Source organism: Typopeltis vanoorti, chromosome 18 (assembly GCF_054136105.1).
Source record: "Typopeltis vanoorti isolate ZY-2024b chromosome 18, IOZ_Tvanoo_1.0, whole genome shotgun sequence".
NCBI classification, from domain to species: Eukaryota; Metazoa; Arthropoda; class Arachnida; order Uropygi; family Thelyphonidae; genus Typopeltis; species Typopeltis vanoorti.
This window is the reverse complement of record NC_143566.1, coordinates 41,680,880-41,698,885: the sequence shown is the minus strand read 5'-3', so window position 1 is coordinate 41,698,885 and position 18,006 is coordinate 41,680,880. Positions and strand designations below refer to the sequence as shown.

The 18,006-nt window shown below is 40.2% G+C and overlaps 1 protein-coding gene across 1 annotated transcript in view; it reads right to left on the bottom strand.

Annotated features, from left to right (window-relative positions):
- The window catches only part of Wwox (WW domain-containing oxidoreductase), a 170,531-nt gene extending 159,058 nt beyond the window's left edge, over positions 1 to 11,473 (bottom strand). The window contains exon 1 of the mRNA XM_090407946.1: positions 10,921 to 11,473. Coding sequence (XP_090264072.1) covers positions 10,921 to 11,015 — 95 coding nt within the window. The 5' untranslated portion in view covers positions 11,016 to 11,473. The remainder of the gene's footprint in view (positions 1 to 10,920) is intronic.
- Positions 11,474 to 18,006: the final 6,533 nt, after the last annotated feature.

Here is an 18,006-nt window from a genome sequence, read left to right as displayed (position 1 = left end):
TCATCGCTCTCACTGTCATCTTGCACAACATCGCAATTCCCTATCAAGCCACTATTTTCACTCACATTCTGACTTTCTTCAACCACAACAACCTCACGACCTGACACATACTTTAATTCCTCACTTTGCTTACACTTTCTGCACATTTTCTCCCACTACTATCATTTTCCATCCAAACTCCAGCCTCTTTCGGGAAAGCATACATCCCACACACACACACACACACACACATCACACTGGACAAACTCCCTCACATTACAGTTTTTGAACAAAGGTGTCCAAACAAAAAATAAAATACAGAATGCTGAAATATAAGAAACATGAAATGGGATGCACACAGTGTAAGAAACATAGAATATACTTAACTTTGCAAAACAATAAGAAAAAAGATAAGGATGTAAGACAATTCAATACAAAAATTATAAGAACAGCAATAGAAATCATAACAATATAAAGAAAACTTTTTGATGGTACAGGTAATCTTTATATGATAGGTGTGAAAGATAAAAGTGGAATACTCATTACAAACAAAACAAACATGTTGATAATTATAACAAAATTTTATTAGGAATTATATACAAATAAATAGAAAATAATAGAGAAAAAAAAAAGGAAAAATAATAACCTACGTATAGATTCATTAGCTAGCAACATCCTCCTCTTCAGTTCACCTCTATCATAGCGTAGGAGACTTACAATTTTCAACTTCTTACTCTTCAGTTTTGCCTCGTCTAACAATTCCTTTACATCCTCCTTCATAGAATACTTTTCACCTCTCAAATCATTTGTGCCAACTAAGACAATTATTTCTGTCAGCTTGCCTTTTTGCATCCGAATGGCGCGAGTAATATTGTCATCCTTCACAAAGCTATGTTGCCCTTCATACAGTATCATATTTTTATCCACCCATTCTTGAATTCTCTTTTTGACCAATTTTTTCAATACTTTTACCACTATGACATAACTAAGACAAAGATTACAAACAACCATAAAGAGATAATGAAATTTCAGCTAGAATAACAACAGAGTAGAAAGTTTTTAACCATTATAGATATATATTTAAAAGCAATTTATCAAACTGCCTAAAAAAAAAAAAATCTACAATCAGTGTGTGTACTCCCAACAGTGACCTACTGTAGTGAAACCTGGAGCATGACTAAAAAACAGCTAGAGACAAAACAACAAAACAAAACATGAAAAGTACTATTTCAGGAATAATATGATTAGATAAAAGAATAAAAACTGGATTGAATAAGGAAGCAAACAAAAGTAATGGACACTGCATTGGTAATTGGAGGTAATTGGTAATTGGAGAGAATAGGAACAATAGTAGAGGAGACGGATTGAGAGAGAGTTATGGGAATGGCAGAAGAAGAGAGAATAGGAACAATATAAGAGAGGGAATGAGAGAGAATTATATGAATGATAGAAGAGATGAGAATAGGATAAGTGGAAGAGAGAGAATGAGTGTCAGATATAGGAATGATAGAAGAGGAAAGAATGGAAACGGCAGGAGAGAAGGAATGAGAGGAATGCAAGGGAGCACAGGAACTAGAGATAGAGTGATGTCAGGAAGGCAGGTAACTAGGGGAGTACAGAGAGAAACTGTTACAAGAGAGAGAGAGAGAGAGTGTGGGATGCATATGAGCAATCGAAAAATATGGTGGTAAGAGGTGTAATGTATGGGGACTCAATGATCTGTGGTGTTCAAGATAGGATGCGTGAGGAGTGTTTGCCAGGAGGAACGATAGAAAGTGTGGCTCTGGCAATTAGGAGAGGTGAAAGGGTGGATGAAATGATTGTGATGGTGGGAACAAGTGACTTGAGTGGTGGTGTAAATAGGGCAGCGAGAGATATGAGATTCTTGCTTGAGGCTGTATGAAAGAAGACACAGAGAGGAAAGATAGTGTGCATGTGTTGCCTAGGTATGATAATGTCGAGCTGAGCAGAAGAGCAGTGATATTGAATGGCATAATAGTGAGAATGTGTCAGAAGAGAAGATTCAAATATGTGGATGCTTGGAGTGTGTTTGAGAGCAGAGAGGAATTGTATGCGAGAGACTGCCTGCATTTGAATGAGGAAGGACGTAGGCATCTGGAGAGATTGCTGTTCTGAACGAGTCGGTGTGTTCCAGTGTGGATGGTAGCAGGGGGATGAGTACTTGGGAATGTACCCATCTCCTGTGGGAATGGGTACTTGGGAGAAGGGGGATGACATCAGGTAATGCTGAGCCCAGTGGAATCTAGAGGGGATAATGCTGGGTACAGAAACAATGGCATTTTTATGCATTTTTATACCAATGCCAGGAGTATTCAGAATAAGGGAGAGGAATTGGTGGCACTGATAGCATCAGCCTGGCCAAAGATTATCTGGATCACAGAGAAGTGGTTGACAGAAGAGGATATAATATAATAACAGAAATACCAGGGCAACTCATTGCAAAGGTGGAGCAAGCTACCAACACTCCTGTCTCAGTATCTCCTATAATGCAAAACACATCTCCTTGCAGATATGTCTAATGTTATGCATTAAGGGAAGGGCCACTACCCAGACTAGTTTCGACCTTTATTGAGGTCTCTTCAAGTGAGAGCCAGACCCAAGTTGAGGTACAAAGCAGAAGCATTAGCAGGTCATCTCTACCTATATGTTCACACTTGGATAAAGGATTAAACTAAATATATTATACTCTAACCAAGTGAAAAATAAACTTTCAACAGAAATAGAAGTTGCTGGGTACAGCATTTTTCGGCAGGATAGGAAGGGAAAGCATGGTGGTAGAGTACTGCTTATGATAAGTGATGACCTATGACCTCTAAAAGTGGAGGCTTTGCAAGGCTGTGACACTAATGATTTTGAAAGCATATGGTGTGAGGTGAAGGTGGGCAAGACAGGATATTTAGTGGGATGTTGCTACAGACCAAGGAGCATAGAGGGTAGGGACCAGGAGATGTTGAGCGTGGCAAGTGCAAGAAGAACGATTGTTATGGGAGATTTTAACTACAGCAGTCTAGATTGGGGAAAGGAAGATGCATGTAGCAATAAGGGAATGGGATTTCTAGAATTCTTGAGGAACAAATGTCTTAGGCTACATGTAACAGAGGGAACAAGAGGTTCAACAGTTTTGGATTTGGTAATAGCATCAGAAGAGCTGATAATAACTGAGATGACATATCTCTCCCACCAGTTGGAGAGAGTGACCATATGGTTTTGACTTGGAAAATGAATAGACATGCAGGAGTATCAAAGAGACAGGAACGTATGTGGAATTATAAAGCAGGTGATTATAATAGTCTTAGACGTCAACTTGGAGAAGTTTCGTGGAGGGAGGAATTGGAAGGTCGGGATATCATTAGTGCTTGGGAAATTGTAAAGGAATATTTGTTAGCAGCAATGGTAAGCTGTATTCCATGAGTGAAGAAGAGGACACAATTTGGAGTAAAGTGGAGGACAAACAATATTCAACAAGAGCTACATGCAAAAAAGAGGCTATGGAAAAGATATAAGGAGACAGGTGAAAAGAAGATGCATGTAAGAATATAAGACACAGGCCAGAAGAGTGACTAGTGTGGTAAGGAAGGCAAAACTGGAATATGAGAAAAGATTGGCCCTTAGATCCAAGGAAAATCCTAGGGAATTTTTTAGTTATGTGGCCAGTAGGAGGAGAAATGACTGTGGAAGAATGACATTGTGGGATAAAAATGGGAATAGAGTGACTGATGCAGAGGACATAGTGGAATTGTTCAATGAACACTTTATTGGAGTATTTCGTCCTGGAGGAGTCAATTTGAATACTAGAGGGATAGAGCAGGTTCGAGGTTTAGAGGTGCAGGAGGAGAGTGTGTTCCACATACTGAGTACTCTGGATGTTAGTAAAGCTGTGGGACTGGATGGTATTTCACCACGAGTTTTGAGAGAATGTGCTAAGGAACTGACAGTGCCCTTGACCTGGCTTTTCAATGAAAGTCTGGCTGTGGAAAAGGTGCCATGGAATGGAAGGAAGGTAAGATAGTGCCATTGCATAAGGGGATAGCAGACTGGAAGTGTCTAATTATAGGCCAGTTTGTATGTCATCAGTAGTTAGTAAGATGTCCGTGCGGTTAGCCTAGTGGCTTTGCACTTTGCAACCATATGCCTGGGGAAGGAGTGTCCTAGGTTCGATTCCCGTCAACGACGTGAGGAGCTTAAGGATCTTCCTCAGCCATAGCTAAGTTAGCCGGTCTTGGGCGTGGACAGCAGGGTTTTTTTCCACCAGTTTATCTAGTGTTTTTCATCCCACAAGCAGGCAAACCGGTCTGAGGACACACGGATTACAGTCAGGAATACTGACCCAGCCATAGGTCTGATTCGTCAGCCTATGCCAGTTCCAGAGCCCGGATAAAATTTGGGGGGGACTAGATGGTACTGTGAACTCCTGTAAAAAGAGGGAACGCAGTATCATCACACAAAATTTATTTATTAGTTAGTAAGATCTTGGAGAAAGTAGTGAGGGACCATGATGAGGGTAATGTTATCAGTGAGAGTCAACACGGATTTGTGAAGGGGTGCGCTTGTTTTAGCAATATGCTAGCCTTTTATGATAAAATTACAAGAGCATTAGATGAGGGAAAGGCATATACTGCCATTTTCCTAGACTTAGCAAAGGCATTTCACAGGGTGCCACATGATAAGCTGATATTCAAGTTGCAGCACATGGGTCTAGATATCTGATTGGTTAACTGGATTCGGGATTGGCTGTCCGATAGGTATCAGAGAGTTGTGTATGGTGGAGCCATATCAAAGAGGCAGAAGGTTACAAGTGGGGTTCCACAGCACTCAGTACTGGGACCTATATTGTTTAACCTTTATATCAATGACATTGTCAGTGGATTGCAAGGGAATATTCGGTTGTTTGCAGATGATGCGAAGCTGGGAAGGGTTATTAGTAATAGTGCAGATGTGGTAGCCCTGCAAGAGGATTTGAATAAGCTAGATAGATAGGCAAATGAATGGGGATATCAGTTTAATGCAACAAAATATAAGGTTTTGAAGTTTGGGACACATCAATGGGATGCTGCATACTCTATGGGAGGAGTTAAACTGGAGGAAGTAGGAGAGACAAGAGATCTGGGTTTGATGATTGATAGAAACCCGAAATTTAGGGGACATATTGCAAAGGTAGTGGAGGTAATGCAGAGGACTGCTGCAATAATGAGAAGGACACTGACCTGCAGAGATAAAATGGTTATCATTCCGTTGTATAAGACTCTGATCAGACCACACTTAGACTATTATTCTTAGATCTGGTCCCCAGGATTTGAAGGGGATAAATTAACTGTGGAAAGGGTAAAAAGGCGGATAACAAAGATGGCTTCAGGATTGTACAATGATAGTTATGAGGATCGGTTGAAGGAATGTGGACTGCAGAATTTGGTGGATAGAAGGAGGAGAGATGATATGATTGAGACTTTTAAACTGTTGAGAGGTGGTTACAGGGTTGACACTGGGAAGTTCTTAGCTTGGTTGAACAGCAGGAAGAAGTCATGACAAGGGCCATCCCTGGAAGTTACGAAAGGAAACTGAGAAAGAGGGTGAGAAGTGGTTTCTTTGCATGGAGGGTGGTTGAACCATAGAATGCATTGCTGATGGAGTGGTGAGAGCCAGAATGGTCAATGCATTTAAGGAGTGGTATGATAGACTTTGTGTTTCCTCGGAGGGACCTCCCTCGATGAGTCTTGATAGACTTGTGATTCTTAGAAAGGACTTCCCACGATGAGAAAGTCTTTTGACTCCATGGAGGCTTGAATAATAATAATAAAAGGTAACAAATGGAACTGGGCAAGACATGTGATGAGAATATCTCTGACAATGGACAAAGAGAACAGAATTGACACCAAGAAATGGTTATCAGAAACCAGGTAGACCATCAACAAGATGGGATGATGAGATAAAAAGATGTTATAGATATTTATGGTAGAGAGAGATGCATAAGATCAGCAAAAATGGAAGAAGCATGGAGGGGTATTCACCCAACAGTGGACTGAACAGAGTTTGTGATGATGATGATATATAAATGGCAATCCCACACAGAAATAATTAGTAACCAAAAGTATATTTACCACCGTTTGTCAGGACTCCATGGAGGTCTGAATAATAATAGGCAACAAATGGAACTGGGCAAGACATGTGATGAGAATGTCTCTGACAATGGACAAAGAGAACAGAATTGACACCAAGAAATGGTTATCAGAAACTAGGTAGACCATCAACAAGATGGGATGATGAGATAAAAAGATGTTATAGATATTTATGGTAGAGAGATGCATTAAATCAGCAAAAATGGAAGAAGCATGGAGGGGTATTCACCCAGCAGTGGACTGAACAGAGTTTGCCAATATATAAATGGTAATCCCACACAGAAATAATTAGTAACCAAAAGTATATTTACCACCATTTGTGAGCTAAAGTCAACAATTCTCTAGAGGAGAAATATGAAACATGGTACATTTGTAAATCACTTCAGATTTCTAATAAGCAGGAGAGCAGTACCACACCAAGCAATAAACTCCTCCCATACCTAAAATCTGTTACAAATCCTATCCAAGTGGAATTTAAACTCACAACTTGCAGGTTGAAAAATGACATACCTAACAAAATGCCTTATATGCTGCATTCCAAAAAAGGATTTTGATCATCACATATATGACAACTGCCAATTTAAATGTTTTATGATTTTCCTATTTTATTTTCTCTGATAAAAATGATGAATTATATGTTAATGATACTGGGAAAGGTTAGAATAGTGATATGTAGTTGTTTGCAGATGATGCAAAGTCAGAAAGAACTATGAGAAGTAGAGCAGATGTAGATTTGTAAGAGGAGTTGAACAGACTGGCCAAATATATCAGGTCCCCAGTAATGCCATTCGTAGCCTCAACTCCAACCTTAATAGTGTCCACTACCATCTGCAGTCAGCCAAACCCCACATACTCTTTTAACAGAACAGAAACTCAAATCTCCTTTCCCCAGCACTATCCACCTCAACCTCCCTAACTATACACTATTTAACTCCTTTCGACACAAGGGTGACGTCTGGCATATATCCGATCTGACATACCCTGCCAGAGAGCACCTGACCTAGAATCGTCCAACTTCGACCTTCTTTGGCTAAAGTTATCTCTCCCCCCCCCCCACTCAGTCAAATTCATCTGCTGTCTCTATTGCTCTCCTAATACCACCAATCATTCTGAGCTCTTTCATTTCCTCTCCCTAAAAATTGCATCCTCTTGGGTGATTTTAATATCAATAACCAATTGGCTATCCTCTTCCAGTTATACAGATCCTGCAGGCAGAGATGCTGAAACATTTGCCATCACTAATGACCTTACACAAATTGTTCAAAAGCCGACCAGAATACCAGATAACCCGAACCACTCCCTAAATATCCTAGATCTCTTCCTTACTAATGATCCTTCCAAATATGTAGTGAGTCCCCTGGGTAATTCTGACCACAATCTAGTGCTCATCTCCTCCCCCATGCAACAACACTTACACAGTCACACCCACACAAGAGTAGTTTGGCATTATAATAGTGCCAAATGGGACAGTTTCTGAGACTATTATGCTACATTCCCATGGTTGGATTATTGTTTCCAGTTTTTCAGTCCAAACATATACACCGAACGTGTCACCAAAGTAATCTTCACTGACATGAAAACATACATTCCCCACACTACTCTGAACTGTCGTCCCCCTAACTAAACCCTGGTTCTCCAAAAGATGTGCCAAAGCGGTACAAATGAAAAATCAGGTATACCATAACTGGCTCAAATCAAGAACCCCATCCTCCTAATGCCTATAGTGAAGCCCGAAACAGATGCAAGAAAATTATCAATGCTTCTAAAACAGAATTAGAACGGGCAAAAAGCAGGAAGCTTGCAGCCTGTCCAAATAGCAGCCATGCCTTTGGTCTCTTGCCAAGGCAATTGGTCGTAATTTTTGTCCAACACTACTCTCACCTCTATCATACCCAGATGGCTCAATTGCAACATCACCCACAGAAAAAGCTAACCTCCTGGCTTCACACTTTGCCTCCAATGCACACATAACTGACAATAGCAAATGCCCTCCAGTCATTCCAACTGTCCAACATGCAATGCCCCCTGTATTCTTTTGCCAAAAAGATATCATAAAGCTGTTGTCTAAATTAGACACAAAAAAGTCTCCTGGCCCTGATGACATTCCCCCAATTGTCTTGAAAGTCTGTGCAACAGAAAAAGTGGAGTAAGAGTGTGTACACACACTCTCTTACTCCACTGGTATATATATATATATATCCCAAAGCCTGGAAACCGGCCCACATTCAACCCATTCCTAAAAAGGGTGAGAAATCTGCCATCTAACTAACGCGCTATCTCACTCACTTCAGTGCTATCTAAAGTGATGGAGAAAACCATCAACTCCTACTCTGCGTTGAAGGTGCCCAACTATTAAGCGACCACCAGTACGGATTCCATTGAAGCCGATCAACAGGAGATCTACTCTCATACATCACCCATCACTGTACAAATGCCATGGAGAAATTCAGCGAATCCCAAGTAGTTGCAACTGCCCTTAATTCTGACCTCCAAGCCTTAATTTCTGATTAATAGCAGGCCAAATACTATAAAATGGCTCTGTGAATTCTTTTCTGATATATTATTGACTGGCCGACTACCTAGCCAGTTTAAGAAGTCAAAAATAGTTGCTATTCTTAAACCTGGAAAACCACTCCAGGAGGCAAAAAGTTACAGACCTATTGCTTTATTGAGTTGCACCTATAAAATGTTAGAGCACCTTCTGTACAACAAATTGTCCATACTAATTATGCAGCATGTCCCGATTGAGCAAGCTGGTTTTAGAGAAAAACGTGGTTGCTGTGATCAAGTGCTCACTTTAACTTCATACATAGAAGCTGGATTTCAGAAGCAAGAAAAAACATCAGCTGTCTTCTTGGACCTAACAGCAGCCTATGATACAGTATGGCGTGAAGGTCTTATATACAAATTTCTTAGCATTGTCCCATGTAAACAGACTGCACACTTAATTTCCTCCATGCTCACTGAACGTTTCTTTCAAGTTATATTAGGAAATAAAATGTCCTGACAACGAAAACTTAATAATGGTCTTCCACAAGGGTCAGTATTGGCACCCTTACTTTATAACCTATACACATATGACTTGCCTGCTACCATCTCACGCAAGTTCTGTTATGCTGATGACACTGTAATTGCCATTCGACACAAAAACATAAGTCAGGCTGAAGACGCACTTACAAAAGATCTGAAAACTATAGGTGAATATTATAAAAAATGGAGGCTCCAGCTCAATCCAGACAAAACAGAAGTATCAAGCTTTCACCTTAATAATCACATGGCAGATGTCACTTTACATATCTTCTTTGAAGGATGTTTACTACGACACAATAAATTTCCAAAGTACTTGAGCGTGACCCTGGACCACACGCTCTCTTACAAGCAACACCTAACAAACATTTCTGCTAAGTTAAGAACCTGTAACAACATAATACAAAAACTAATAGGCACGACATGGGGAGCAACAGCCGATAATCTGCAGATTACTGCTCTTGGTCTAGTTTTCTCTGTTGCCGAATATTGCTCACCAGTGTGGCTAAATAGCACACATGTTAAACTTGTTGATAGCCAACTAAATAATACAATGAGACTGATTTCTGGCACAATCAAATCAACGCCCACACACTGGCTTCCAGCTCTTAGTAACATTGTTCTACCGAATTTGCACAGGACTAAGGCTCTCTTACAGGAGTATAAGAAAATCTTGGAGAACACAGCCCTACCAATACATTTAGACTCCCAGACTTAAGTGTACGACGATTGAGATCAAGACATCCAGCACTACAATTAGCCCAACTACTACTACATTCTAACTTTGACTTGAAGCAAAAGTGGCAAGAACAGTGGGAGAGCCATACAGATGACATCACAAAATTTTCTCTCAAAGAATTACAAGAAAGTTTTAATGCTTGCTCACACCTCCCACGAAAATCCTGGACTCAGCTTAATAGAATACGAACTGGTCATGGTGTATGTGCGGACATGCTTTTTACATGGGGTAAATGACCATCCCTGCATTGTGACTGTGGAGCTCAGAGACAAACTGTGAACCATATTGTGACTCAGTGTTATCTCAGAGCATATTCAGGAGACAAATTGGACTTTTTAAGTGCTACACCCGAAGCTATGAACTATCTGACCAATATGGATGTAACCTTTTAATTTTATTGGTTTTTAAAACGACTTTTGACTTTTAATTTTATATGTTGTTAAAGTGACAGTGTATTGTATGGACTCTATGGAGGTCTGATAATAATAATAACGATGAAATATAGGAGGCAATAAACATGTTTTTTAATATTTTTACTTTTTGAGTTATTTGCTTTATAAAAACAATTAAAAAAATCTTTAAAGCAACATATTTTTAATTAAAATACAAATTAAAAAAAAAATTGAAATAAACATTGTTATTTGTTAAAAATTGAAGTAAATTATATATAGACCCAAGTTATTCAACCTGGATCTGCTCCTGCTATTTTAGACATAACCACGGAGGAGAAGGGATATTCTGAAATAATAGCAACCTAAGGAATGCATCTGAATAATTGCAGCAAGCAATTTAACAACTAAGGGGGGTGCAAAACAAAGAAGTAAGAACAATTATGAAACTCGAAAAGAGAAAAGACACAGCGCTTCAAGATTAATAAATATTATTGCTATATATGTTTAATGATATATATATATATTTTTTTTTTCAATCAGGCTAAAGCTGTTGGTGAAGCTGGATAAAATACTTGTATAAAAAATCCTACTTATTTCGATTTTGCTATGCATTAATTGTGAATGTTTATTCGCGAGATACATGACTCACTTTGCATAGTATACTTTTCCATCCAAAGTAGCTCGCTCCTCCCAACAAGGTGGAAGTTCGTCTTCGCTATCAGTTTCTGGCAGTAGTGCTGCCATTTCCAAAGGATACGACAAGCCTGTAAAAATTGTGATTCAAACCACTGCCTTTATCTAAATTTTATATGTAGAACTATCAATAGGACTTAATCGAAGGGATTCTGTAATATGCTTTCCAATGTGTAAAGCAAACATAAGAGAAAATTACGACACACGGAGGAAGAGTATCTTTCTGTCATATATTGTCAATACTTTTTTAAAGCAAAAACGTTGATAATATTCATTGTGTAGATTAGACTAGTCGATAAAGGGATAAAAATATCCATTTTTCATTAAACTGACAGAAACTTTGCTCTGAGAAACTGAAGTTAGCAAAAGAGAAAAACATTCCAGTCATAAGTTAAGTAACGTATGACATGCACTGGTTTTGCATCGAACATGAAAGAAAGGAAAGGAAAGGAGCAAATCGCATTTCAGTTTTTGTGGTGTAAGTTATAATTATGATTTCCTTCACTATTCGTAATAGCCCTTCATCTTCGAAAACATACAGTAACTCACGACTTTTCGCCACCTTTTGAACACTACCCAAAATAGCCGAATTACATTACTCCTCCAATTATTATTATTATTAGAGTTCAATAGAATTAAAACGGCCTATCCAGAGATAAATATATATATATATATATATATATAATTAAGCAGAGATAAATATATATATATATATATATATATATACACACACACATATATAATTAAGCTGAGATGAAAAAAAAACTAATAAATATTTGTAGGCATTCTATCCAAGAAAAATGACGTTTGTATCCGTAGGAGTGGGCCACCTGAAAACAGACCGTTCTAAGATAGATTCTAATCACCGACAAGAGAAACTTATTCTAAACCTTTCATCGACTGATTCCCAAGATCGTCAATCCCCGGAACGGAAAATTAAGGTTTTTCTCCACGAAATTTGCATTTTTAATCCTCGACACAAGAAAATGGCCTAGACAATCCCCACTATTTCGTTAGGTGGTGTAAGGAGAACAGTGTGGCAGAGGGTATGATTGACTGGAGGGTAATAAGGATAGAAAAGGTAAAGTAAGGTAAGGTAAAGGTGATCACAGAGTATAGTGATTCTGAAGATTGTACAACAAACTACAGACTAGGCTTAATCATCACGAACAGTCCGTACGATTAACTAGACTTTAAGCAGTTGCTTTGCAATTTTCCGACATGTGGGAAACCTGCTACATACAAAATGGCCGGCAAAGTAGATATCCATCAAATCGCGGAAGTCGAATCTGAGGACTATCAACCTTCACAACCTCTCCCCAGCACTTCTCAAGATGACACAAGAGACAACAACCCAGCCACAGATACCCAGACCCCGGAAGAACCGGACGACTACGAAACGGTGAGCAGAAAAAAGCGACGAAAAGAGACACCACCCGAAGAACCAGAACACCAGCCAATGGACACAGCGGCAAAGAAAGAGTCCCGCCGGTAATTTTAGGTGACAAAAAACAATGGTTGACAATCATGGAGGCCATGAGAAACTCCGAGTTTAAGTTCAAAACAACCAAAAACTCCGACTGAGTTCTTATCCAGCCCGAAGGGACATCAGACTACCGTTGGCTAACAAAGTTAATGGACGAGCTAAAGACCCCATAACACACTTTCAAACTGAAAAGCTTAAAAAACCTAAAAGTTGTCATCAGAGGACTGGTAGAAGAAATTACGTCCGAAGAAATAGCCATCGACCTTAGATCTCAAGGACTGGAGCCCATAAAAATATTAAGAATGTACCGGGCAGATAAACGTCCCATGCCGCTGGTTCTCGTGGAAATTAGTAAAGAGCAAAGAGAGATTTATGATCTGAAAAGAGTTTTCAACCTCAGGATTAAAACAGAACCACTCCGAAAGAAAGCAACAGCAGGACAATGCCATCGCTGCCAGAGATATGGGCATGCACAGAAACTGTGCAGAGCGGAGTACAAATGTGTGAAGTGCGGGGACAGTCAGCCTACTCACACATGCTAATAACCACACACAACTGTGCAGAGCAGAGTACAAATGTGTGAAGTGGGGAGACAGTCCCCGTACTCATACATGCTCATAACCACACAATTGATATTTTTGTCAAACTTCAGAATGAAGAAAATAGGGATATGACAAGAAACAGCGAGGTTGTACCAGAGAATTGTGAGAGTGTGAATGATAGTATTAATGGTTTTACAGAGAATAAAAAAGATGAGATAGATGCAATGAGTGAGATCGCGTTGTTGAATGGTGCGATACAAAGGGCAAAACAGCAGCTAGAACGTATGAGCAGAAGTCGACTGATTGAACCAGCCAATAATAAAAAGTATGACAGAAAAAATAGGCGTATGAGTGTGAACATGAACAAAATGAAGGATAGAGTGCTGTATGGAGACTCGTTAGTACGAGGTGTGTTAGTAGAGGATTTGACAAAATCGTACCAACCTGGTGCGACCATAAAGGATATAACTGAGTCTAGTGATTTATCTCCTTTCAAATGATTGTTGTGGCAGGTACGAATGATTTGAAAGGAGATAAAATGGAAATGATAGAAGACCTGAATGAATTGTTTGAGGTAGCAAAAGAAAGCGTGAGAGCGTTAGAATAATTAGTCTTTTGCCATGGTATGACAGTGAAATGTTTAAAAGGAGGGCCATAATTGCGAATGACTTTATGCGTGGGTTATGTATGACGAGTGGAGTGGAATTTGTGGATGTGTGGAGTGAGTTCGATGGGCGAAAGGATCTATATAAGATGGATGGCTTCATTTCAATGGTTACGGTGTAAGGAGACTTGAGAAAGTGTTGCTGAATGTAGTGGATGTGCAAATTCAGGGAAACTAGATTTATTAAGGGGGCGGGGTAGATATACAGTCCTTAGGGAGGCAGCTGAATGTATGAATGAATATAATATGCCAGAGCGAATAAGGAAAACAAATCAGAGTGGGACAGTTAATATAAGGCATCAAGGTGGGGTTGGGGCTAATGGAGGTCTTAAATTCATGTACAGTAATGCTAGGAGTATTAGGAACAAGAAGGAAGAGTTTTTGGCCATGGTTGGCACTTCTAGACCACAGGTTATTGGTATTTGTGAATCATGGCTGACTGTAGATGATATAACTAGTGGGATTGAATGTGATGGATATAGTGTGTTCAGGAATGACAGGGACAATAAAGTGGGGGGAGGAGTATTGTTGATGATAGCTGATGAGCTCCAGCCAAGGAGAATAGAAGTTGAATTGCAGGATAGAGAAAAGAGCACATTTGAGGCCATTTGGTGTGAGATTGTGGTTAGCAGAACTAATTATACAATTGGGTGCTGCTATAGACCAGGTGATGGAAAAGATGGTGGTGAGTATGCACAAGCAAATAGAAGAAATGAGTGGAAGGAGGGTAATTATTATGGGAGATTTCAACTATGGTCGCATTGATTGGAGTGAGGAGAGGAGACACGGGAGGAAGGAATTGGATTTTATGCGGTTATTAAGAGATAACTATCTGCGACAGCATATAATGGAAAATACTAGGAGTTAGAGAGTGCTTGACCTAGTAATTACATCTGAGGATTTAGCTGTAACAAATATGACCACATTGCCACCAATTGGTGAGAATGATCATAGGGTCTTGACTGGCGAGGTGGCTAAATGGGTGGAATTTTCAATTAAGAGCGGGTACATGTGGAATTATCTACCTGGAAAGTATGAAAGGCTCAGGAATTTGATAGGTTCAGTGCCATGGCATGTACAACTGCAAGGACTAGAGGTTGATAGTGCATGGGAGGCAGTTAAGAAGTGTTTGCATGAAGCAATGGCTGACTGTATGCCTAGAGTCCGAATAATAAATCAAGTAGGGGTTAAATGGATGAATAACACCATTAAGTTTGAGCTGCAAAAAAAGAAACAACTATGAAGGGAACTTAAGGAGAAAGGTGAACGGCAGCCACACAAACGGTATAAAGCACAGGCTAGAAGGGTAACGAGTGTGGTAAGAAAAGCAAAACAGGATTACGAAAGAACATTGGCCATGCAGGCTAAAGAGAATCCTAAACAGTTTTTTAGATATGTAGCAAGTAAAAGGAAAAATGTACATGGCAGAATGATTTTAAAGAATGCTGATGGTAGGTAGGTAACTGAATCAGTTGATATAGTTGAGTTACTGAGTGAGCACTTTGCAAGTATATATCATCCAGGTGGTGACATTGCAGAAATTGATTATAAGGGAATAGTGGTGAATGAAGTGGAGGCGAGTAGTCTATTGCATAACCTGAATGTCAATACATCAGTGGGATTGGATGGCATACCAGCTCTTGTCGTACGAGAAGCAACTAAAGAATTGTCAGTACCCTTGACCATTTTGTTTAATTTGAGCCTCGGGTCTGGGTTAGTCCATATGGGGTGGAAAGAGAGGAAAATAGTTCCACTGCATAAAGGTGGTTCCAAGACTGCTATTTTAAATTACCGACCGATTAGCATATCAGGAATCATTGTCAAGGTCTTAGAGAAATTAATCAAGAAAAGAATACAGGATTGGATAGATGAAAATGGGATATTGTATGGGGGCCAACATGGTTTTGTAAAGAGTAGATCATGCCTCAGTAACGTTCTCATGTTCTATAACACAGTGACGGCAGAACTGGATAGGGGTAATGGGTTTACAGTGATACTACTGGATCTTGCCAAGGCCTTTGACAGGATACCACATGGAACCCTAATCAGTAAACTGGAGCAGATGGGAGATAGATATAGGGTTGGTGAGATGGATAGGAGGGTGGTAGAAGGAGAGATACCAGAGAGTGGTTTATGCAGGAGTGGAGTCTAAAAGACGGCTTGTGACTAGTGGTGGCCACAGGGTTCTGTTCTTGGACCACTTCTTTTCAATTTGTTTATTAGCGATATAGGAAAGGATTTGAGAAGAAGTGTTCACTTGTGTGCTGATGATGCAAAGTTGGGTAGAGCAATTGTGAGTGCACAGGATGTCAAAATGTTAAAGGATGATTTGGATAGTTTGGAGGACTGGACTAGGAAAAATGGATGTCAATTTAATGTGGCAAAGTGTAAGGTTATGCACTTTGGGGTGAAACGAATTGCAGCAGTATATTGCATTGGTGGAACCTTACTCTAGGAGATTGATGAGGCCAGGGATTTGGGAGTGTTGGTGGATAGGGAATTGAAGTTTAGGGGACACATTGCAAAAGTGACTAAATCAGCTCAACAAATCACTTGATTTCTGAAAAATACTTTAACATGCAGAGACAAACAAGTTGTTGCTCCTCTGTATCGAGCCTTGATAAGACACTATCTGGACTACTGTGCCCAGTTATGGGCACCAGGGTTTCTTCGTGATGGGGAGGAAGTGGAGAGGGTCCAGAGACGAGTGACCAAGATGACAGCAGGTCTGTGGAATGAACCTTATGAGAATAGGCTGAAGATTTTTGCGTTGCAGAGATTGGACGATAGGCGAGGGAGGGTAATATGATTGTGACATTCAAATTTCTGAAGGGTTTCTAGAAGATTGATCCACAAGATATTTTTGAGAATAGGACTAGTTGTGGGAGGACTAGGGGCCATACATGGAAGCTGGGCAAGAATGTGGTTAGCAGGGGTGTTAGAGCTAGGTTTTTTACTTGGAGAGTGGTGAATGAGTGGAATAAGCTTCCAGAGTCTGTTGTGGGTGCTACGGCCGTGAATGAGTTTAAGGCAAGGTATGATAGATACTGTGTCAATGTCGAATAGTTGATCTTGGCATGATGTTAGGGCCTCCCTCGATGAGTCTGTCGACTCCTTGGAGTTCCCGGAGCAATAATAATAATAATAATAGCTCCAGCCACATGTGCAAACTGCTGTGGCCCACACCCAGCTAACTATAGAGGCTGCACTCTCCACCCAGATAACCTGACAAGAAACAAAAAAGCAGGCACTTTATCAGCTCAAAAACGTGCAACACCCCTCGAAGGCTAAATCAGCAGAACCATATGCCTAACTGTCAAAACACAGCTGCTGTCCTAGCTGCCGCCCTACGGGAGATGTTAACGGCTATCAGCAAGAACAACCCCAATCAGAGTGATACAAACAAGTTCTTAAAAAACACTCAAGTCATCTTCACAAGGATAAGCAATGAGTAACACGCCTGGTTCGAACAACTTCATAAATTTCGCATTTTGGAATGCCAACGGCTTAAGCAATAAACTCCTGGAACTACAAGAAGTTACAGCAAGACATAGAATAGACATCCTCTTAATCAACGAGACGCACCTTCGGCCCTGCGACAACCTCAAACTAAGGAACCACGCACTACTTAGAAATGACAGACTCAATGCCAGAGGAGGTGGAACTATCTTTGTCAAAAAAAGACATAAGATACAACGAGATCAAAAGACAACGACGACTGGAATTGAGATACACACCACCAATGCAGGTAACCTAAATCTATATTCAGTCTTCAACCCTCCAGGCAAACTACTACTAGCCTCGGATCTCTCCCAGCTCCTCGACACAAACGAAGCAACAATTGTGGCGAGATGATGTTTCTTGTCACACGTTCGCTATGACAAGAAACATCATCATATCAGGTCCTGCCGAACCAACACACTACGGACCGCTGAGAAGACCTGGTGTGCTGGATATAGCCATTTTCAGGAACACCTCGCACCAATTCCAGTAACAGTTAGTCAATGATCTTAGCTCCGACCACAATCCGGTACTACTAAGCCTAGGTGAGGAAACAGAAATCATCCCCAGGCAGTCCTTTACAAATTTCAAAAAACTGAACGCCACTCTCTGCAACCTCACAGGACCCATTCCAACCATCTCCTCATCTATAGAAATAGATACAACGATCAGAAAACTGGAAAGCATAATCCAAGCTGATCTAGCAGCAACTTCCACCGTTACCGCTCCAGCTCCAGCTAACCTGCTCTCAGAAGAGATTCTAAAGCTCATCCGCAGCAAAAATGGGATCAGACGCCGTTACTATACAACATTGTCCCCGCAGGATAGACAAGAGCTAAATAGGGCGAC